The 19,651-nt window shown below is 35.6% G+C and overlaps 1 protein-coding gene and 1 long non-coding RNA gene across 5 annotated transcripts in view; one reads left to right on the forward strand and one right to left on the reverse strand.

Moving 5' to 3' along the window:
• Positions 1 to 1,352, forward strand: part of LOC138147280 (uncharacterized) — a 121,415-nt gene extending 120,063 nt beyond the window's left edge. Inside the window, exon 3 of the long non-coding RNA XR_011164764.1 lies at positions 828 to 1,352. This is a non-coding gene — a long non-coding RNA (uncharacterized lncRNA). The remainder of the gene's footprint in view (positions 1 to 827) is intronic.
• Positions 1 to 19,651, reverse strand: part of ESR1 (estrogen receptor 1) — a 376,096-nt gene that overhangs the window by 177,113 nt on the left and 179,332 nt on the right. For all 4 annotated transcript variants that reach the window (XM_069069659.1, XM_069069658.1, XM_069069660.1 and 1 more), the window contains one exon: positions 6,332 to 6,667. In XM_069069659.1, the coding sequence (XP_068925760.1) occupies positions 6,332 to 6,667 (336 nt within the window). The remainder of the gene's footprint in view (positions 1 to 6,331; positions 6,668 to 19,651) is intronic.

Consider the following 19,651-nt stretch of genomic DNA (forward strand, 5'->3'; position numbering starts at 1 on the left):
ATTGCAATACTCAAGCCATGGTGCCCTTCTAGAATTTGAAAACAAGGCAAAAATTTAGTTGAAGAAGTAAATGAGGGGAGAGGGAGAGAAATGGGAGGAAATCAGTAATATAGAAGCAATAATTTATACGAGACTGTATTAACTCTTCACGAGATTCCTTACCCTCTTGGGAAGGTTAAACAGCTCATGCATCCCTTCTTAGAATAATGTTCTAAATGCACAGGATTATAAAGGAAACCAATAAAATCAAAATTCTCTCTCTCACTCTCTCTCTCTTTCTCTCCCTCTCCCTCTCTTCTCCTCCTCCTCCCCCTCTTCTCTCTCTCTTCCTCCCTCCCTCCTTTTCTTCCCACTCCCTCTACGTATAGATAAGGATATACATATACATGTATGTATATATGTGTTCATGTGTTTGTATTTGTAAAACAAGTTCACAGACCCTTGGTTAAGAACCCCTAACGTAGAAGAATTGTTCAAGGCCAACAACCAGTGTATTAGAGATATCTGCAGCTAGACAGAAGGAAGAAGAAAGAGAACACTTATAAGACTTAACACTTTTTTGGCTGCATTAAGGCTAAGATGCATTTTGTAAATGATGAAGTACCCAATGATATCTCAGCTAGCACTGATCATATGTATGGTATACCACATGACATGATCTTTCTTCTCATTTTTGCAATTAACCAAAAGTTGGATCAATAAACACTACTACACATGGTTATGCAGTAGTAGCCATTCTATATAAGTCATAACTTGAAACTAAAATAATAAAGGAAACTAAAAGTTTTTCAAATAAATAATAAGTCACTTTTCATTTCTGATTTCAGGGTTAGAAAGAAGAACCATGAAATGATGGATTTCACAACCCTTCACAAAATGTTCTTAATAAGCAGTCAAGTTTGGAAGGTCAACTAGAGAAAACAGCCTAAAGAAAATCCTCCTGGAACTTCAAAGAATCTTGTACAGAATATTTACCTTCTAGTTTCATGAAACTGTTAAATGTTCTACACATTGTGAATGATCTAAAAACTTCAAAGCAAGTTGGCCTAATGTATTATTTTCAGAAAAGAAAACTATTAAGGAGTGAATTATTAGCTAAGCTTATATTGGATGACCCCCAAACTCCTCTTTAGATTTAAAAAAAAAATCCTCCAAACTGCCTTTCTTCACGTCCCTTTAAAATGCAAGACTTAGAAACACTACTCATGATACCAAAGAATCAAGTCCACAAGGATATCCTGACTCATTAGACTGCCTTATTAAAATTCAATCAGCCTCTTCTAAACATTGAAGAGATTAAAGTTACAACAAAGCCATTCAAAAATGTATCAGATCTTCTAATTTTAACAGAATAAACCTCCTAAAAATATTCAGGCAATTCATTTTTTCCCATCAATCTAATCATCAATTAACCAAGAATTTTATCAAAAACTTGTTGAGTACTGTGTTAAGCACCAGGGTTACAAAGACAAAAATGAAAGTCTGTCTTCAAGGAGATTCTATGACAAGAGTCAATATGTGTACCATGTTCCCATATAGATGTATAAAAATAAATGTAAAGTAATACTGGAGAGGAGGAACTCAAAGAAAGGGAGGTAGGTTAAGAAAGGCCTCTTGTAAGGGGTGTCAATCTGTCTTTTTTTTATTTTTTGCTTTTTTTTGGAGGGGGGAGGGCAGGGCAATTGGGGTTAAGTGACTTGCCCAAAGTCACATGGCTAATAAGTGTTAAGTGTCTGAGGCTGTATTTGAACTCAGGTCCTCTTGACTCCAGGGCCAGTGCTCTATTCACTGCATCACCTAAGCACCCCATAGGGGGTGTCAATTTGGATTAACTTTCAAAAACAACTAGGGAATCTAAGAGGCAGAGGAGAGAAGCTAGTGTATTCCATACGTTGGAGTTAGCTTGCACAAAGTCATGGAGATGGAAGGCAAAAAACTCAAACATGAAATGGCAAAGAAGGCTAACTTGACTGGACCAACAAAGGTGTGAAGAGAAGTAATATGTAATAAAATCTGAAGGGTAGGTTGAAGCCAGATTTTAAAATCCTTAAATGCCAAGGACAGGAGTTTGTATTGATTCTACAGGTCATAGGGGAATTTATTGAGCAGGGACATGATAGCACCAAGCATGTGCTTAAAATATACACATTGAGAATTAATTATCTATATGTTCCCTGGATGATTTCATGATCATTCATCCAATTCAGAGGTTCCTGTAAGCATCCCATCATACTCCAAGAAGTAGACTGCCCAAGTTTACCTTAGGTTGGAGTATTATCTATTATTTGATAATTTGGGTCAATGGTCCCCTTCATGAGCACAGAAAATTATAATTTTGTTACATTGAAATTTTCAGGATGGGAAAAAGCTGTTGCTTTAAATGGAGACAGATGACATTCAGGCAGGAAGATGTTTTCAGAATTTTGCCTTTGTAAATCCTTCTCAAAAACTTGTAAACCAAAGTCAAATACTTTTTCCTTCCTCAGAAAACTTCATTTCTTCGCCTTTTTTATGTCCATAGCTATTTTTATTTTCTGCATGGTCAGACAAGTATACTTCTGATTTTTAACAGCTGTGGGGATGAAATTTCATAAAAATACATTTCATTTGGATCTGGTTTTTTTTTAATTCAAGTAAAAAGATATATTTTGGTCTCAGTTTTAAAGAATTGTTTGGGTCTTAAAATAGCAATCAAGTCACAGATCAGATAGTTACAGACCGTAGATATTTCATTAATATAAACTTATGTAGTTATGGGTAAAACAGCTAAGAGAGGGTATAATATTTTTCAGCTACATTTAATACATTCTCAATTTCTGGGTTGAAATATTTATATATGACTCATATATGATTATCAATAAGAGCTGAGTTTTATATCAGTTCTTTTAAATATTTTTCAAATTTCCTTTCCTCTTAGAAAATGTAATGATATTTACTTTAAAATATAAGAGAAAGAAATGCATTGGATTCTTCAAGTTACTCCAGAATTTATTAAGTAGAGGGGAAATATTTTAATGGATCAAAGGACAATATCTTAAAACCCAATAGTGGTTCAAGTTCACAGATGGAAGAAATAAGCATTCAGTAATATTGATATCATCTTTTTTCACCTTTCAAATTGAGGAAAGAAATAGCTTTAGATACAAAGGGAAGCAAAGCCAACCATCATACTACTTTGGGTTTCACTGCCTGTAAAAAAGCTTAGATATGTAGAAACCCAAAATAAAACACCCACTCCCAGGTGGCCTATCCTAGAGGCAAGAACCTGGACAATCTAAATCCCCTTTACAGAGATATGACAAGTATCTAAGGGATATGCCTCTAAAATTACATCCCTTCTTGTCTTAAAACTGACTGTAGACATGATGCCAGAGAGAGTAGCCAAGCTTCTGTTTTCCTCTAACTTCTTTCTATATGATATAAATTATTGGGAATATATAAAAAAAAGAAAAGGCAATATGTGTAGAGCTAGAAACTGAAAGGTCCTAAAATTTTACTCTGTCCTCAGCTGGATTAAACATGTGAGGACCAACCTCTTTGACTAATGCTTTCAAGTGGTACTGTAAAAATTTCAGTATTACACAAGTATATTATTTATGGGGAGGCTTAAATGGATCTACAACAAGAAGAGAGGTTTGGATTAGTTAGTGATGACTTCTCAAGATTATTTCAAGTGTTATAACTCTATTATACAATTCTGAATTCTTTAATTCAAGACTTTTATGTTGTGTAGATCATAGTGTTATTGAGGTAGTACTTTCTATTTACAAATGCTCCAAAATCCATTAACTTATGTCAAGCAACTAACACATATTCGGGGCCTACAAAGAAAGGAAAAGAAAAATTAAAAACTCAGTCCCTGATCTCAAGGAGCTCACTGTCCAATGGGGGAGACAATATGCAAAGTTACAAACAAGATATATACAGGATCAATTGGGGACAGTATCAGAGGAAAAGCACTAAGATTAAGGAAGACTGGGAAAGGCTTCCTGTAGAAAGTAGTACTTCAGCTGAGACTAGAAGGAAACTGGAGAAGCCAAGAGGCTAAAATGAGGGCAGAGAGAATTCCAACAAGGGGGAACAGCCAGTGAAAATACTGAGTCAGGAGATGAAATAGTGTGCTCAAGGAACAAGGAAGTGGTGAGGAGAAAATGGATGAAGATTGGGAAGGGAGGTGCCAAGTTATGAATGGCTTCAAAAAGTGAAACAGAAGATTTTACATTTGATCCTAGCAAGTAATAGGGAGCCACAGGGGTTTATTTAATAAAGGAATGATATGGTCAAACCTTTGTCTTAGAAAGATCAATTTGACTGATGAGTAGAAAATGGATCAGAAAGGGGAGAGACGAGGTAGGAAGAAAAACCTGCAGGCTATAACAAGTCTAAGCACAATGTGACAACAGCCTGTACCAGAGAGTAGTGACAGTGCTGGAGAAGAGAAGGGGTCGTATATGAGAGATGTTTAAAAGGCAGAAATGACAGGATATAACAACTGGCTGAATATGGTGAAGGGAAGGGGGCTATTGAACTGAATATACATTCCAAAAATCTTGGTGTCTGCAGCAGGGAAAAGCAATTAGCCACTTCATGTAAGGGAGTTTTAGTCATAGAAGTATTAAGAAGAAGAACCATGTCTTATTCGAAGACCTTAATTTTTGTCAGTATGAAAATGAACTGACTGAAGCTTGGTTCCAGTCAGAAAAGATATGCGAAATTCAAACACATTTCTTGAATTTCAAATGCATTATTATTCAGTGATAGACATAGCTAACTAACAAGGACATAGAAGCTCAAACAAGCAACATTACCACTAAAAATGTAAATAGGACCATCATACAGGAATCTGTTCATTGTACTTCTATATAAACATTAATCTATAGTTGCTAGTTCAACTAATTAGACATGATGCTAATTAGCACAAATTCATAAATTTGATTCTGAAATGGGCCAGTTAGACTCTTTCTGTTCCATGGCTACAGATTACACTTAACCCTAGCCATCTTACAAATGAATTCTGCAGGTCTTTTTTTGAAACCAACTTTAAAGTGACAGGGAACTAAGGCAAGAAGAAATAATGGAAATTGTGTGATTAAATCGGTACAAATCCAATAATTAAAAAATAATAATAAAATAAAGCCTTAACTTAAGGTCTATTGAATGTGAGTCATGTTCACATTTTCTTCATATTAAGAGGACAATTATCTTTACTTGTTAATATATAGATAATATATGTAATATTTTCTAAACATAGTACAACTGTATTTCATGGGGAGGAAATAAGATTTTAGGTCAAGTATAGAACTACAAATAAACACAAGTTTGTATTACATAAAAATTAATTTTACTTAGGTAATAGCTTCTTATCTAATAAAAAAGGCAAAAAGTAGAGCATCTCTATACAGTTCCACCGGTGACTTTATGTGTCACTTCAGAGAACAAAAGTTTCATGTCTTTTTGTCTTAATCTGCATTAGATCATGAATGTTGATATAAATGGGGTGGCACAAAGAATTACAATAAAACTTGCTTCTTGGGATTAGCACGCCAATTTTGATATAAATAGGCCAACCATGTGGTTAAAGAGCATGATTTAGTCCTTGATTCTCTTTTTTAACATCTGTCTTCTTGGAAAACTCTTTGAAGGCAGGGATACTGCTTTACACTTGTCCTGCATACCTATCCACCACAACTTTAGACAGCATTGGAAAAAAAAAAAAACACTTAGTAAATAATTGTTGATTTATAATCATCTTTTGGGATCTTACTAGTCTACTGAGTACAGCAACATGAGAAGCTTTTTTTAAAAGCAGAGGCTTTTGGGGTGGCCAGGTAGCACAGCAAGTAAGAGCACTGGCTCCAGTGTCGGGATGACCTGGGGATCAAATCTGGGCTCAGATACTTAGCACCACACCCAGAAATAACTGGCTGTGTAACCTTGAGCAAGTTACTTAACCTCAATTGCTTTAAAAAAAAAAAGCAGAGGCATTTACTAATAATAGAAGGGTTTTAATAATAATCTTGAACATAAAGGATTTCATAGCACATCAGTCTTTTTTTTTAATGCTTAGCCTTTTCCTCCTCCATTATTGTTCAGTGAATTTGTTAAAAGAATTTTATTTTCTCAACAGCACTTTAAAATCTGTGCCTAATTTTCTAGGGAATTCCAATGTGTTAATCCTGAAACTTTAGGAGAAATATCTATCAGTTAATATCAATTATTTTGGAGATTATCTGGAAACTAAGTAAATGGAGAGTTGTTTTCATTGATTTTCCTATCCATCTGCAAAAACCTTTATGCTGTCACCACAAAGGCTCAGACTCAGCATCCTTACCTGGCACCCTCTTGGCCCAGTTGATCATGTGAACGAGTTCCCTGTCCGCCAGGTTGGTCAATAAAGTCATCATTGAAGCTTCACTGAATGGTCTATTTGGATCATATTCAGAGTAGAGTATTGGCGGCTCAGCTTCCAGCAAAGCACTGACCATTTGGTCAGCTGTCAAGGACAAGGCCGGGCTATTCTTCTTGGTGTGTTTCATCAAGAGAGAGCTTTGCCAAAGGGTAGAAGCTGTCATGTCAGTTGAGGGACCTGCTTCATTTCTCCCATCCTGATCATCTCTTTGGCGTTTATGCTTCAACATACGCCCACCTCGGCGATCCTTTCGTATTCCTGGGAGGGCAAAAACAAACTAGTTAGTTGCCTCTGCCTTAACTTTACACTTCCAAATCACTACTGTGGGTCCATTTATTTTTTTTTATTCCATTATGGATACTAGAAAGATAATAAAATATTAAACTGGCCAATAATAAATTATTCCTAGGAATCAACTAAATATCAAAATAGCAATAATTTTAAAAATAGAGATGACCTTGTTCTTGGACAAAAACACTCAATCCTCCATACTTTCAAAGCAAACCACTTCGTAGAGATGACTAAAGTACAATGACTTCCCCAGGGTGACTGCTAACTATGTCCCATGGGACACAGAAGGTCTGACTAAATCTTTCATTATTACCACAAAACTGACACTTCACTATTCGTGATGTTTTCTCCTTTGCTGAATGTATAGTTATCACTCAGGTTCAAGAATTTTGCCAAGATCTTGTTTTTCACAAGTGTTCTTCCATTTTCCCAGCACAAGAGTTTCCAAACAGTTTACTATTATTTTCTGGCCAAGCCTATACCCAGCTGTGTTTCTCACTCACAAAATTATGGGGACATATTCCATCTCTTTCAAACTGCCTTTTTGGGTTATATCTTAGTCCACAAAAGGCAACATTACTAAGCAAAGACCAGGCTTGCAATTAAGTAAGAACAAATGAAAGATGAAAATTATGGCCACTAAAAAGCTGTTAACTTCACCATATCTAACCATATTGTAAGTGTTATTAAAGCTTGGCTTACAAGAGTGTTTGAATTAGTGAAAAAATTAGTGCATATCCAGATCTTCCTTGATCCATGTCCAGCAGGCTTTAGAGCCTGTCACAACATGCTCTGGAAAGAGCACAGATTCTAGAGATAGAGGGCCTGGCTTTCTTTCCTGCCTCTGATGCTTACTACGTGTGGAACTTGGTTAAATCACTTAAAGCTCTCTGCTTAGCGTCCTGAATGTAAAATGCATTCAGACTAAATGACAACTACAATCCCTTTCAGTTAGTATAAAGTATATAATGCTAGACTTGGAGACCAAAAGACCTGAGTTAAAATCTTGCCTCAGTTACCATGATCTTTGGCAAATCATTTAACATCCATCATTCTCAGTTTCCTCATCTATAGAAAAGGGATACTAACAAAACCAGCAACCCTAGAGTTGTAGTGAGAATCAAATGAGGTCATATGTGTGCATTACTTCGCAAACCTGAAAGCACTATACATGTTGGCTAACATTACTTCTACTGTTTTTACTATTATTATTGTTCTGACTCTAGATTTGTAATCCTATGAGGTTATAATTAGACAAACCTTTACTTAATAGTCAAATTAACCAGATAATTTTCAATTGGTAATTTAAACTTTAGCCATCATATAATGCAGAGAGTTGGTATGCTTGCAGAAAATGTTTGTAAAATAATTTGCAAAGACTGGCAATAGTATCTGTGTCCAAACTGAGTCTGCTCTTATCCCTTCACCTGAACCATCATGATAATCTCCTAATTGATCTTCCTCCCTCAAATCTCTACCTACTCCAAGTCATTCTCCAAAGAGACATGTGAGTGATTTTTCTAAACTGTTCCCTTGCTCAACAAATTCCAGTGATTCCCCTAGAACCGAATTTCAGCTCCTCTATTTGACATTTAAAGTTCCTTAAAATTTAGTCTTTCTTGTCTCATTACACATTACTTCCCTCCAAACACAGTTCAGTTCAACCAAAATGACATCTTTATAGTTCTTCACACATAACATTCAATCAACTCTCTTTGTATCTTTGCACACTGGCTCTCCCCTATGCCTGGACATAATATGTCCTCATCTCTGCCTCCTGGAATCCTCCATTTCTTTCAATATTTAGTAAAAGCATCATCCTTTACGCAAATCTAGTTTCCCCAAGCTGTAACATACACACAGGGTGCTAGACTTGGGATCTGGAAGACCTTCAAACCCTGCCCTCAAACATTTACTAGACTCCAGGTAAGTCATTTAATCTCTTTCAGTCTTAGTTTCCTCATCTGTTAAATGGAGACAATGACAACATCTACCTTGGAGGGTTGTTATCAGCCTCAAATGATAGTATACAAGTAAAGCACTTGGTAAAATTTAAAGTACTACACAAATCCTACCCACTATTACTATTATTAATTGCTTTACCTCCTTCCTGCCCCCCTTACCTTATATCTACTTTTATGTATTTATATGTGTATTACCCTTGCTTCCATTAAAATGTGAGTTCCTTGAGAGCAAAAACTGTTTCACTTTTGTCTCTGTATCCATCCTCAGCACCTTTCAAAGTCTCTATCACATGTTGGGTGTTTAATAAATGTTTTTTTAATGCTCCAAATCAGTGTTAATTAGAGAAATTAAAATTAAAACAGCTCTGAAGTACCACCTCATACCTATCAAATTGGCTAATATGACAGAAAAGGAAAATGATAAATGTTGGAGAATATGTGGGAAAATTAGGACCTTAATGTATTGTTGGTAGAGTTGTGAACTTATCCCACCATTCTAGAGAGTAATTTGGAACTATGCCCAAAGGGTAACCAAACTGTACATACACTTTGATCCAGCAACACCACTACTAGGTCTGTATCCCAAAAAAGATTATAAAACAGGGAAAAGGACCCACATATACAAAAATATTTATATCAGCTCTTTTTGTGGTGGCAAGGAACTGGAAATTGGGAGAATGCCCATCAATTGGGGAATGACTAAACAAGTTGTGGTATATAAATATAATGGAATACTTTTGTGCTATAAGAAATGGTGGGCAGGCGGATCTCAGAAAAACCTGGGGAAACTTACATGAACTGTTGCTGAGTGAAATGAGCAGAACCAGGAGAACATTGCATACAGTAACAGCAACATTTTGTGATAATCAACTATAATTTACTTAGCTCTTCTCAGCAATACAATGATACAAGACAATTACAAAAAACTCACGATGGAAAATGTTATCTACACCCAGAGAAAGAATTATGGAGTCTGAATGCAGATCCAAGCATACTATTTTCACTTTTTTTGTTTTTTTTTTCTTTTATGGGTTTTTCCTTTTTGTTCTATTTCTGCTTTCACAACATGACTAATTTTTAAATATGTTTACATGACTGCATATGTATAACCTATATCAGATTGTTTACCAACTTGGGGAGGGAAGGAGAGAGAAGAAAAATCCAAAACTCAAAATCTTATAAAAAATGAATGTTCAAAACTATCTACACATGTAATTGGAAAAAATAAAATGCTATTTACAAAAAAAAGTTAGTTTATTTTGGTATTTCAAGATAAATTACTTCATTGCCAAATGTCTTGAACAAGAACAGTAGAATATGTGAGAATATGATAAGCCTCCAGAACAGAAGATTTTTTAGAGAATATTGAAAACTGATATTTTTAAGGGCAATCCATATCTAGATGCTTGGGTCTTGTAGTAGTAGACAAAATTCAATTACAATATCACTTGAATTGATGGGGATGAAATTTTTCTCAGTGTTATTAAGCCTCTTTCTGAAATATTGTTTAGCCCTGGAGTCTACAACTTCAGAGGGTTAGTAAGGTAATTAAAATTTAGAAAATAGGACCTATCAGGAATGAAGAAGTGATTCAATTAAAGAAAAAGAGGTTGAAGGATGTCATTAACTTCACTAAAGTCAAAGTAAGCGCTAATTGACTTCAACTAAAGAATAAGAGATTTAGATTATACCCAAGGACTGACGCTGATGATTGCTAAATTCTGGCATAGTTATAATGTAGACTATGAACTCTTGTTCCTTGGAAGTATTTGAAATTAGTGTAGTTATTCATACAAATCAGATGGTTTTGAGAGTACTGTGTAACATAGTGGAATTGACTCACCCTTCCCTTAAAGTCTCAAGAAGGTGTGAATCGCTAGGTAACTTCTAAGCCAAAATGAATTGAATTTGGTTGTGAAGTAGAAAAGCAGGCAGTCTAAAACTTATTAAATTGCCTACCAGCTAAAAAAAGTGATGGGTAAAAGCAATCAATATTATTTCAGTTTATTGCCACCTCTTAAGCTTTCTAAATAAGTTGAAATTTAGTTTGAGAAGGAAAATAAGCAACGCTCTAAATCATTAGTAATGAGAAAAATGCAAATGTAATAAACTCTTAACTTTCACCTCATATCCAGAAAATTGACAAAGATGACAAAAGATAGAAATAGTCAATTGGAATTATGGAAAGACAGACACAGTAAAATCTAATTGATGGATCTGTCATTTGGTTCTGGAGAGTTCTGGAAAGTAATTTTCTGCTTTGCTTTTGTTTTTTGAAAAGTGGTCAATATGACTATGTCCTTTGACCCAGGAATACCACTGCTAAGGATACCCCAAGGATGTCAAGTACAGAAAGGTCTACCTTAGACTAAAATATTTATAACAGCACTTTTTAAAAAAAATATCGAAGAATTAGAAATAAAGTGAATTCCATCAACTGAGAGAATGACTAATCACATTGTGGTATAATGCTATAATACATTGTTAGTGTACCATAAGAGATAGTAAATATAAAGAATTTATTGAAATATATGAAAACAATCACTGATAGGAAGAAGTAAAACAAATCAAGAATACAATATACATAATAACTACAACAATTCAGTGACAAAGAAGAGGAGGATGGTGAAAACTACATAATTATAATGAGCACAGTTAGCACCAGAGAAAAGATGAGAAAATATATCTCCTTTCCTTCTTAGAAGATATGCAGGAGAATGGGTATAGAATGTTTCTTTTATTGTTAGATTTTGTTGATGTGTTGGTTAGTTTTGCAATCTCAAAAGAATAAAAAATACAGATGACCCAAAGGCCAGTAGAAAAATTAATGATGGGTATAAATAGGCTGCAAGACATGTCTAATGATGCCCTATGCCTTACAAACAAGAAGTAACATAAGGGATATCACACAGAAAAATGCATAACTGCTGAGGGGACTTGAAATCATGTTATAAGAAAAAGAGTTGAAAGAACTACAAATATTTAGATGGGGGGGGGGGGCGTAGTGTTGTATAAGTCTTCCCACTGTGGGGAAAAGATACAGGAGTACTATCTTTCAATATTTTATGGGCTGCCATGTGGAAAAGGGGTGAGATCTATTCTACTTGGGCCCATAAAATAGATTTAATACCAAATTGAAGAAATTAAAGAGAGGTTGATTTTACACTCAAAATAAGGAAGAACTTCCTAAGAGTTAGAACTGTTATTGTTGCTGTTGTTGCTGCTATTTTAATGGAACAGGCAGTTTGGGAAGTCCTCCAGCCCTCACTGAAGCTATTCAGTGAAAAGTTGGATGGCTATTTACTAGAGATGGAATAAATTCTTCAAGTAGGACTTGGACTAGGTATTCCATTTCTAAGATTCTATGATTTAAGTGCTTGTGACAGACTCTTATGACACTACTCAGAGAGGCAAACATATCTGCCACTAAGAATACTACACATTCACATAACAATATGGCACAGGAATTCTAACATTATTCTCATTTTAATGGGAATTGAATGGGAAAAGATGGAGTTCTAAACTCCATTTGTAGATCAACCTTTTTTATAATAAAGTCTATAGAAGCAGCATAATTTAGCGGCTGGAACTGGAGGCAAGAGATCTGGGTTCAAATCCCACTTCAGAAACTAATTGGTTGTATGGATCATAAGTAAATCACTGAACTTCTCAGAGTTACTTTCCTCAGTTGTAAAATGGGGATAATAATGTTTGTACTTATACCTCAGCATTGTAGTCTGTCTACAAGCATTTATTAAGTGTGACAATGTCCAAGATACTATGTTAAACACTTGGGCTATCAAAAAAAAAAAAGGCAAAAGACAGTCCTTGTTCTCAAGCTTCTCACAGTCTAATGGGGGAGTTGTTTTGAGTTAAACACTTTACAAACTTTAAGGTGCTCTACAAATATTAGTTGCTGTTATTATGACTTAGAATTAGGACTAAAATAATAGGGACTCTATCTAACTTACAATCAATTCTTCATTATTCATGGTTGTGGAAAATAGGAATAGCACGGATAAATGAAATTCACAGATTTTTAAAAAAATATACTCTCTTCTCCTTCACAAAGACATTTTAAGAACTATTTCTAAATAGAAAAAAAATTCAGTTTAGTAAAATGGCCAGATGATCAATATTCCAGACAGCAGAAATTAGAAAGATAAACAATTAGTTTGCATAACAAAAAAAAAAACTAGATATGACAATAAAAATTGTCTGTACAATACATAGTGCTTAGTATTTTGCAAACATTGTACACAATTTTAATAACACAAATAAGATTTGCCATCCTCTAATTTAAAATAGATGCTACTCAAAATGATTAAGGATAACAAAGAAAAATATTTCAATAACATAATGAAAAGTTTCCACGGCTATTATGCTGGTGCACTTGCCCTCATTTATCCAAGGTTATGGACCTCTCCTATTAAGAAGAAAGAGGTTTGAAATGAGAGGCCTTATAAGAAGAAGCTCCCATTGGATGGTGCAGACAGGCCAGGGGCATGCTAAAGATATTTGCTAGGGCAAGAGTAGGAGAATGAAATGTGAAGTGGAGAGGTTGAAAGGGGAAAGGGAGATAGAATATGGGAGAACAGAAAATCATAGAAGATAAACTACTTTAAAATACAGTCCATAGCATTATGTTATCAGAGATTTGTCTCAGAGACCTCTTATGGCAAGCCTGCAATTTTGAAAGCCTATCCCCCCCAATAGTATTTTTTCTAATCTCATGTTAAAGGTAGTTTTAAACATTCACTTTTATAAAATTTTTATTTGTAAATTTTTCTCCCTCCTTTCCTCATTCAACCCCCCCCAAGACAGCAATCTGACATAGGTCATACATGTACAATCATATTAAATATATTTTCACTTTAGTCATGTTGTGAAAGAAGAATCAGAACAAAAGGGGAAAGCCATAAGAAACAATGGAAAAAAAAGTAAAAATGGTATGCTTCGATCTGCATTCAGTCTCTATAGCTCTTTCTCTGGATATGAATGGGATTTTCCATCATGAGTCTTTTGGAAGTATCTTGGATCACTGTATTGGGAAGCCTATTATACAAGGTTGTCATTAACTGTTCATTTTTCATTCTTCATTGAATTCCTTAACTTGCCATTTGTGTCTCAATGAAAGCTAAAGAATTAGCTGAAAATTAGCTAATGATAGAATTCAATCTATTATTATTATTATTATTATTATTCCATTTTATTTCAGGATCTGGTGGGGTTTGTTTTTTTTTAAATGATCTAATCTTTACTTAATATTGTATACTTCCAGTGAAATCTTATATGTAAGGGTAGTCTCACAGCTGCCTAAAGACTGCTTTGAAATGTAATCAAATACATAAAATATGATAACTTCCCTTATGTTTCTTAATAAGTCCACATTAATCACTTTAATTTAAAAGACAAAGAAAAAGAGTAAAAGGAGGTTTTTTTAATTATTTAATATGTTGGGGAAATGTGAAGTGTTAAGTAATGTTTAAAATCCTTTTAACTAACAGTTAATTAGACAGAGTCCTTCTGAATTGAGTTTTATTATTTCCTTCCAAATACCCAGACTGTACCAACTTCCAGTCCACAGCCCAAAGTCCCAAATTCCAGTAGTCCCTTTAAATGGCAATGAACAGAGGGGATTATTAGTGCGAGGGCAGTGAGCCAGGAAAAATCCATTTCATGTGCCAACATGAAGCTACCCAAACTAAAACTATTAAAATATCCACCCAAATGAATTGGATAAAAAATAAGATTTTATTCCAGGATTAAAATGTGAACTTTGAAAACAAACCCATTGGTGTTTATGGAAAAGGTGCTCTTGAAAGAGACCTTTGAGAGATGTTTACCCAAACGTGATAGAGTTATGATGATAACTAGGTAGTACTAGAAAGATCTGAGTTTAAATCCTATCTCAGACAATTACTGTGTGACTCTAGACAATTCACTTAACCTCTCTGTTGCATCAGCTTCTTTATCTATAAAAAGAGGGAATTGAACTCAATAGCAATTGAAACCCCGTCCTGTTCTAAATCAACAACCCTAGTAAGTAGGATAGGACCAACATGGCCAGGGTATTTTAGAAAGAGCAGAATAATGAAATACCTAATAATCTCTGCTATGATTAACCCACAGGATTGCTGTGAGGAGAAGTCATATGACATAGGAGGGTAGAATAGATGCCAGACCATTGTTGGTGGAGTTGTGAACTGATTACACCATTATGGAGAACAATTTAGAAGTATTCCCAAAGGGGTAGAAAACTGTGCATATCCTTTGATCCATCAATACGGCTACTAGGTCTGTATTCCAAAGAGATCATAAAAAAGGGGAAAGGACCCATATGTACAAAAATATTTATAGTAGCTCTTTTTATGGTGGTAAAGAATTAGAAATTGAGGGGATACCCATCAATTGAGAAATGGCTGAACAGGTTGTGGTATATGAATGTAATGTAATACTACTATTCCAGAAGAAATTTTGAGCAGGTGGATGTCAGAAAGATTTAGAAAGAATTGCATGAACTGATGCTGAATAAAGTGAGTGGAACCAGGAGAACACTGTACAGAGTAACAGCAACATTGTGTGATGACCAGCTTGGTTACACTTAGCTCTTCTGAGCAATGCCATGGTCTAAGAAAATTCCAAAATATTCATGATGGAAAATGCTATCCACATGCTGAGAAAGATTTATAGAGTGTGAATACAGATTGAAGCATACCAATTTTTTCCTTTTTATTATTTTTTTTATTTTTCATAGTTTTTCTCTCTTGTTCTGATTCTTTTTTCACAACATATCTAATGTGGAAATGTATTTAATATGATCATACATGTATAGCTGTAAAGCCACACATGAGCAGCTTTCCAGAGGACTGCTTCTGTGAAAAGCTTTCAAGTTTGATTACATAGTATAGGGGACTCTCTATTCAGTAACAAATCAGAGCAAAACATTCACAGAAAATCAAGGCACATAATTCACAATGTTACAACTCAACAACTTATCACCAAAATGGCCAGATAGTTTTCAACAAAGTGGTCACATAGCTTTCAACAAAGTACAATCATTTAGTAACTCATTCAATCATCCTTAAGGCACACAAAGTACAAAAGTCAAAGCCCTCCACCCATGGGGTGCAATTAAATTACAATTTCATCAATCACTACTCAGTACCCTCTTAAGGGGTAGTGCAAAGTACAAAAGCCATACACCCCTAGGTCACAAGTAAATTACAATTTCATCAGTCACTACTCAGACAATTTCATTAGTCACTACTCAGTATCCACAGAGAGGTCTTTTAATTTTGACTCAGGGCAGGCTTTCAGCTTCCATGGTTCCTCTTCCATGGTCCCAGCTCCTGCTCAAATCTAACCAACTGCCACCTGAGTTCAAAGGTAGAGAGCTCTCAGTTCCTTTTCCAGCTCTCCATGCAGTTCCTGCTCCATATTGAAGCTCACAGTGTCCAATACACCTCAAATCTCTCACAGTCTCTGTTCCTGGGAAGACAAAGCTTAACAAAGCCACAATAACATTCATTCACATTAACAAAGTCACAACAAAATTTGTCTAAAGTACCAGCACCACAGTCATGTTTCCTCAGTATTCAGCAGCTCCAGCTGGCCCTTGGAAGTCTTGCCACCACAAGTTTGAGTTTTGACACAAGTCTGAGTTCTGTGTCAGTTCTCAGTTCTCATTTCTCTTCTCAGTTCTTCTCAATTCTCAGTTCAGTCCAGCAGTAGCAGTCCAGCCTTCAGATGCTCACTGAGAAAAAATTCTCTCTCTCCCTCTCTCCAGCAGCAGCTGCTCTGCCTCTACTCCACAATGCTTACCCCAGGAAATTCTGACTGTCCAGCTTGTGCTCTTACTTACATAGGTATTAGCTCTTCCCTCCTCAGCCCCTTCCTGTTAAGTCAACAACAAGTGTTCATACCTTCTGTTTCTTTAACAGAGGCTTGATATAATTAGCTTGACACTAAGTGCTAAGTGCCTGTTAGCTTTCCAATACAAAAGGATCTTCGAATTTCATTACCATTACAATAGCCTATGTCAGATTGCATGCCATCTTGGGGAGGGGGGAGTGGAAGGAGAAGGGAAAAAATTAGAACTTAAAATTTTATAAAAGCAAATGGTGAAAAACAAAAAATAATTAATTAGTTAATTTAAAAAGAAAAAGAAATAGTGCCAGACCTAGAATCAGGAGACCTGAATTCAAATCCTGCCTCAGATATTTATGAGCTCTGTGAACTTGAGTAAGTCACAAAACCATTCTCAACCTCATTTTCCTCTGCTTTAAATAGGCATCATGACACTCAGATTACAAAGGAATTTGCAGGTCACGTCAGGTCCCTCATTTTGCAAATGAGGAAACTAAAGCCCAGAAAGGCTAAGTTATGTGCCCAGGGTTATTCAGTCAGTGTGTGAGGTAGAAATGTGACTCAGGGCTTCCTGATTCCAAGTTCAGCCCCCTTCCCACTACACTCTGTTGCCTTCATGGGACATAAATGACAAAGCTATTGCCAGTAAAATGCTTTTGAAGCTTTCAGGTGTCGTATAAATGCAAATTGTTATCAGGAAATGAATTTTTTTCAAATGAAAGCTCTTTGCAAACTATCAAGTTTACAAGATGTTATTATGACCTCATCCTCAAAAATAGCATATTGAGTGTGGGTTTATTTTAACATTGATCCTGGTCAGCTTTGGCAGGATAGAAATAGATAATCTATTATAGATTATAATAGATAATAAATAGAAAATCTGTATTAGAAGTATTTGAAATACCAGGGTTTTTGTTGTTGTTTTGGTTTGGTTTGGTTTTTGCTTTTCAGCTGACCAAATAATGTAAGTCTTACCCTAATGGACCCAAGAAGCAAATGGTTTTATTAAATATTGCTCTTTTCCCTTGCCCTTTTATCCAGTGATACAAGTACTATTCTTATGGTTATATTTATCCATTAATACTGAAGTAATTGCAGTAGCCCTGAAACTGGTTCTCTGTCATCCCTTCTCCAATTTTTTCTGCACTACCCCTGCCCAGTCAATCTTCCTAAAACACATATTGTACCAATATTCCTATAATCAAGATCTTTAATCAGCTCTCCATGATCCACAGGATGCAATTGTTCAATCATTCAATAAATGTTTATTGAGCATTTATGTGTAAGATAATCTGATAGCTGATATTAAGATGCAAAGATAGAAAAAAGCACAGTTCCTTCCCTACCTGAAATAAAGTAATATTCTCATACATTAAGCAGCAATGGAATTTTCCCTTTTTTAAGTCATATCAAAGTTCAAACTAATTCGGAAACATAGTTCATTTTTATAAACTTCACAGTTTACAAAGTGCCTCTTCAAAAATGTACACATAACACTTTTCTTCCTCAAAAATGAGCATATAATATAATCTAAAAGAACAAGTAAAAAATATATTAATCGCTAATATTACCATCTTAGCATAAATATTCTCTCAAATTACCATAAAAAATTAACCATCAAGCATGCCTGCCTAAATGGTCTTATTCAAAGATCATTTAGATACTTTGTTTTCCTTCTGAAATCCGAAATGTCAGATTGGGGCAGGGGTGGGAGGGAGTCCAACACAGAAGAATTAGAATGCCATATTAACAATAATTTAACACTGGTTTGTTACAGCAAAAACAAAAATTAATGCAAAATTAGAAGAAAGAATTGTGATTTTAAAAGTTGTCATGTAAATAGAACAATTCCATCTTATCTATTTAAACAAGTTATTGATGTCAAAAAATGGGAAGCAGATGGAGGAAAGGATATTAACATGGATTGTAAGCTTCATAGAAGTTTAACCAATGTAAACCAATTGCCATAATGAGGATCACAGGAGACCAAAGGAGGCAAAAAAATTGCCTTAGTCAGGAAACACTTTATCTCCTTGCCAAGGGAAGGGATGAAGCCGCCAAGGGCAACACTGGTTTAAAATATAAACTTGTTTGTAAAATCTTACAGAGAAGAATGGTGGAAGGTTATGAGCAATATCTGCTCATAAAACAGTGAAAAGCAGTGGAAGAATAAACAAGTTTAAAGAAACTTTGGCGAGGCATTCAACTAAGCAAAGTCAGCCCAAGGTCATTTAAACATGAAAATGGAAGGAGGATTGCAAGTAGACAAAAGAAGGAAAATATCTGTAAAGGTTTTATAACGAGCTCTTTTCAACAAGGATGGAGGATCTACCACATTTGCACTGTATCATCATAGCTCTGGAGATGCTACTTACAGAAATAGAAACAACACTCAAGAAAACAAGACATGGAAAAGCATCTAGAGTAGACCACATATAGACAGAGGATGTCTCTACTGAAGCTGACAGTTTAGAGGGTGTTGGGGGATTGTGATAGTAATGGAATGTGGAGATTCCCCTGTATTGGGCTTGGTTTTCAAATTGATTGTATTAAAACCCAGAGCTTGTTAATCCCACCTGTGGGATGGACTTTTTGATGTGAAAAGAAAGTCCTGAACTGGGAGGAGCTGGTGACGTAGATTTGGAGAGACAAGAGAGAGGCAGAAGATCTTTTTGCAAGCAGCACTTCCGTGGAGAGAGAGAGGCTAAGAGAATTGCTGGTTGCTGCTTTGAATTGCCCTGGACTTTTGAGACCTGCCCCCTGAGCTGCCAAGGACTGAGGAGACATGGCTGTTTTGCTGGTACTTTGTCTGTCTGTTTTGATGTTGTTTTGCCAGATTTGTCCACTGGTGAAAGACAGTCCTTTTGTTGAAGAAGTCCTGGAACCTGGCTGTTCACTAAGAAGCCCTGAGACTGTCCTGCAGACAGAGAGTGAATACTGTCCACTGGTGAAGGACAGTGCTGTTGTTGCAGGGGTCTGGAGACTGTCCTGCAGACAGAATGAATACTGTCCACTGGTGAAGGACAGTGCTGTTGTTGCAGGGGTCTGGAGACTGTCCTGCAGACAGAGTGAATACTGTCCACTGGTGAAGGACAGTGCTGTTGTTGCAGGGGTCTGG

Source organism: Petaurus breviceps, unplaced genomic scaffold (assembly GCF_028583685.1).
Source record: "Petaurus breviceps papuanus isolate PSGF00001 unplaced genomic scaffold, PetGlider_PUasm1.0 90784, whole genome shotgun sequence".
In the NCBI taxonomy this organism is placed as follows: domain Eukaryota; kingdom Metazoa; phylum Chordata; class Mammalia; order Diprotodontia; family Petauridae; genus Petaurus; species Petaurus breviceps.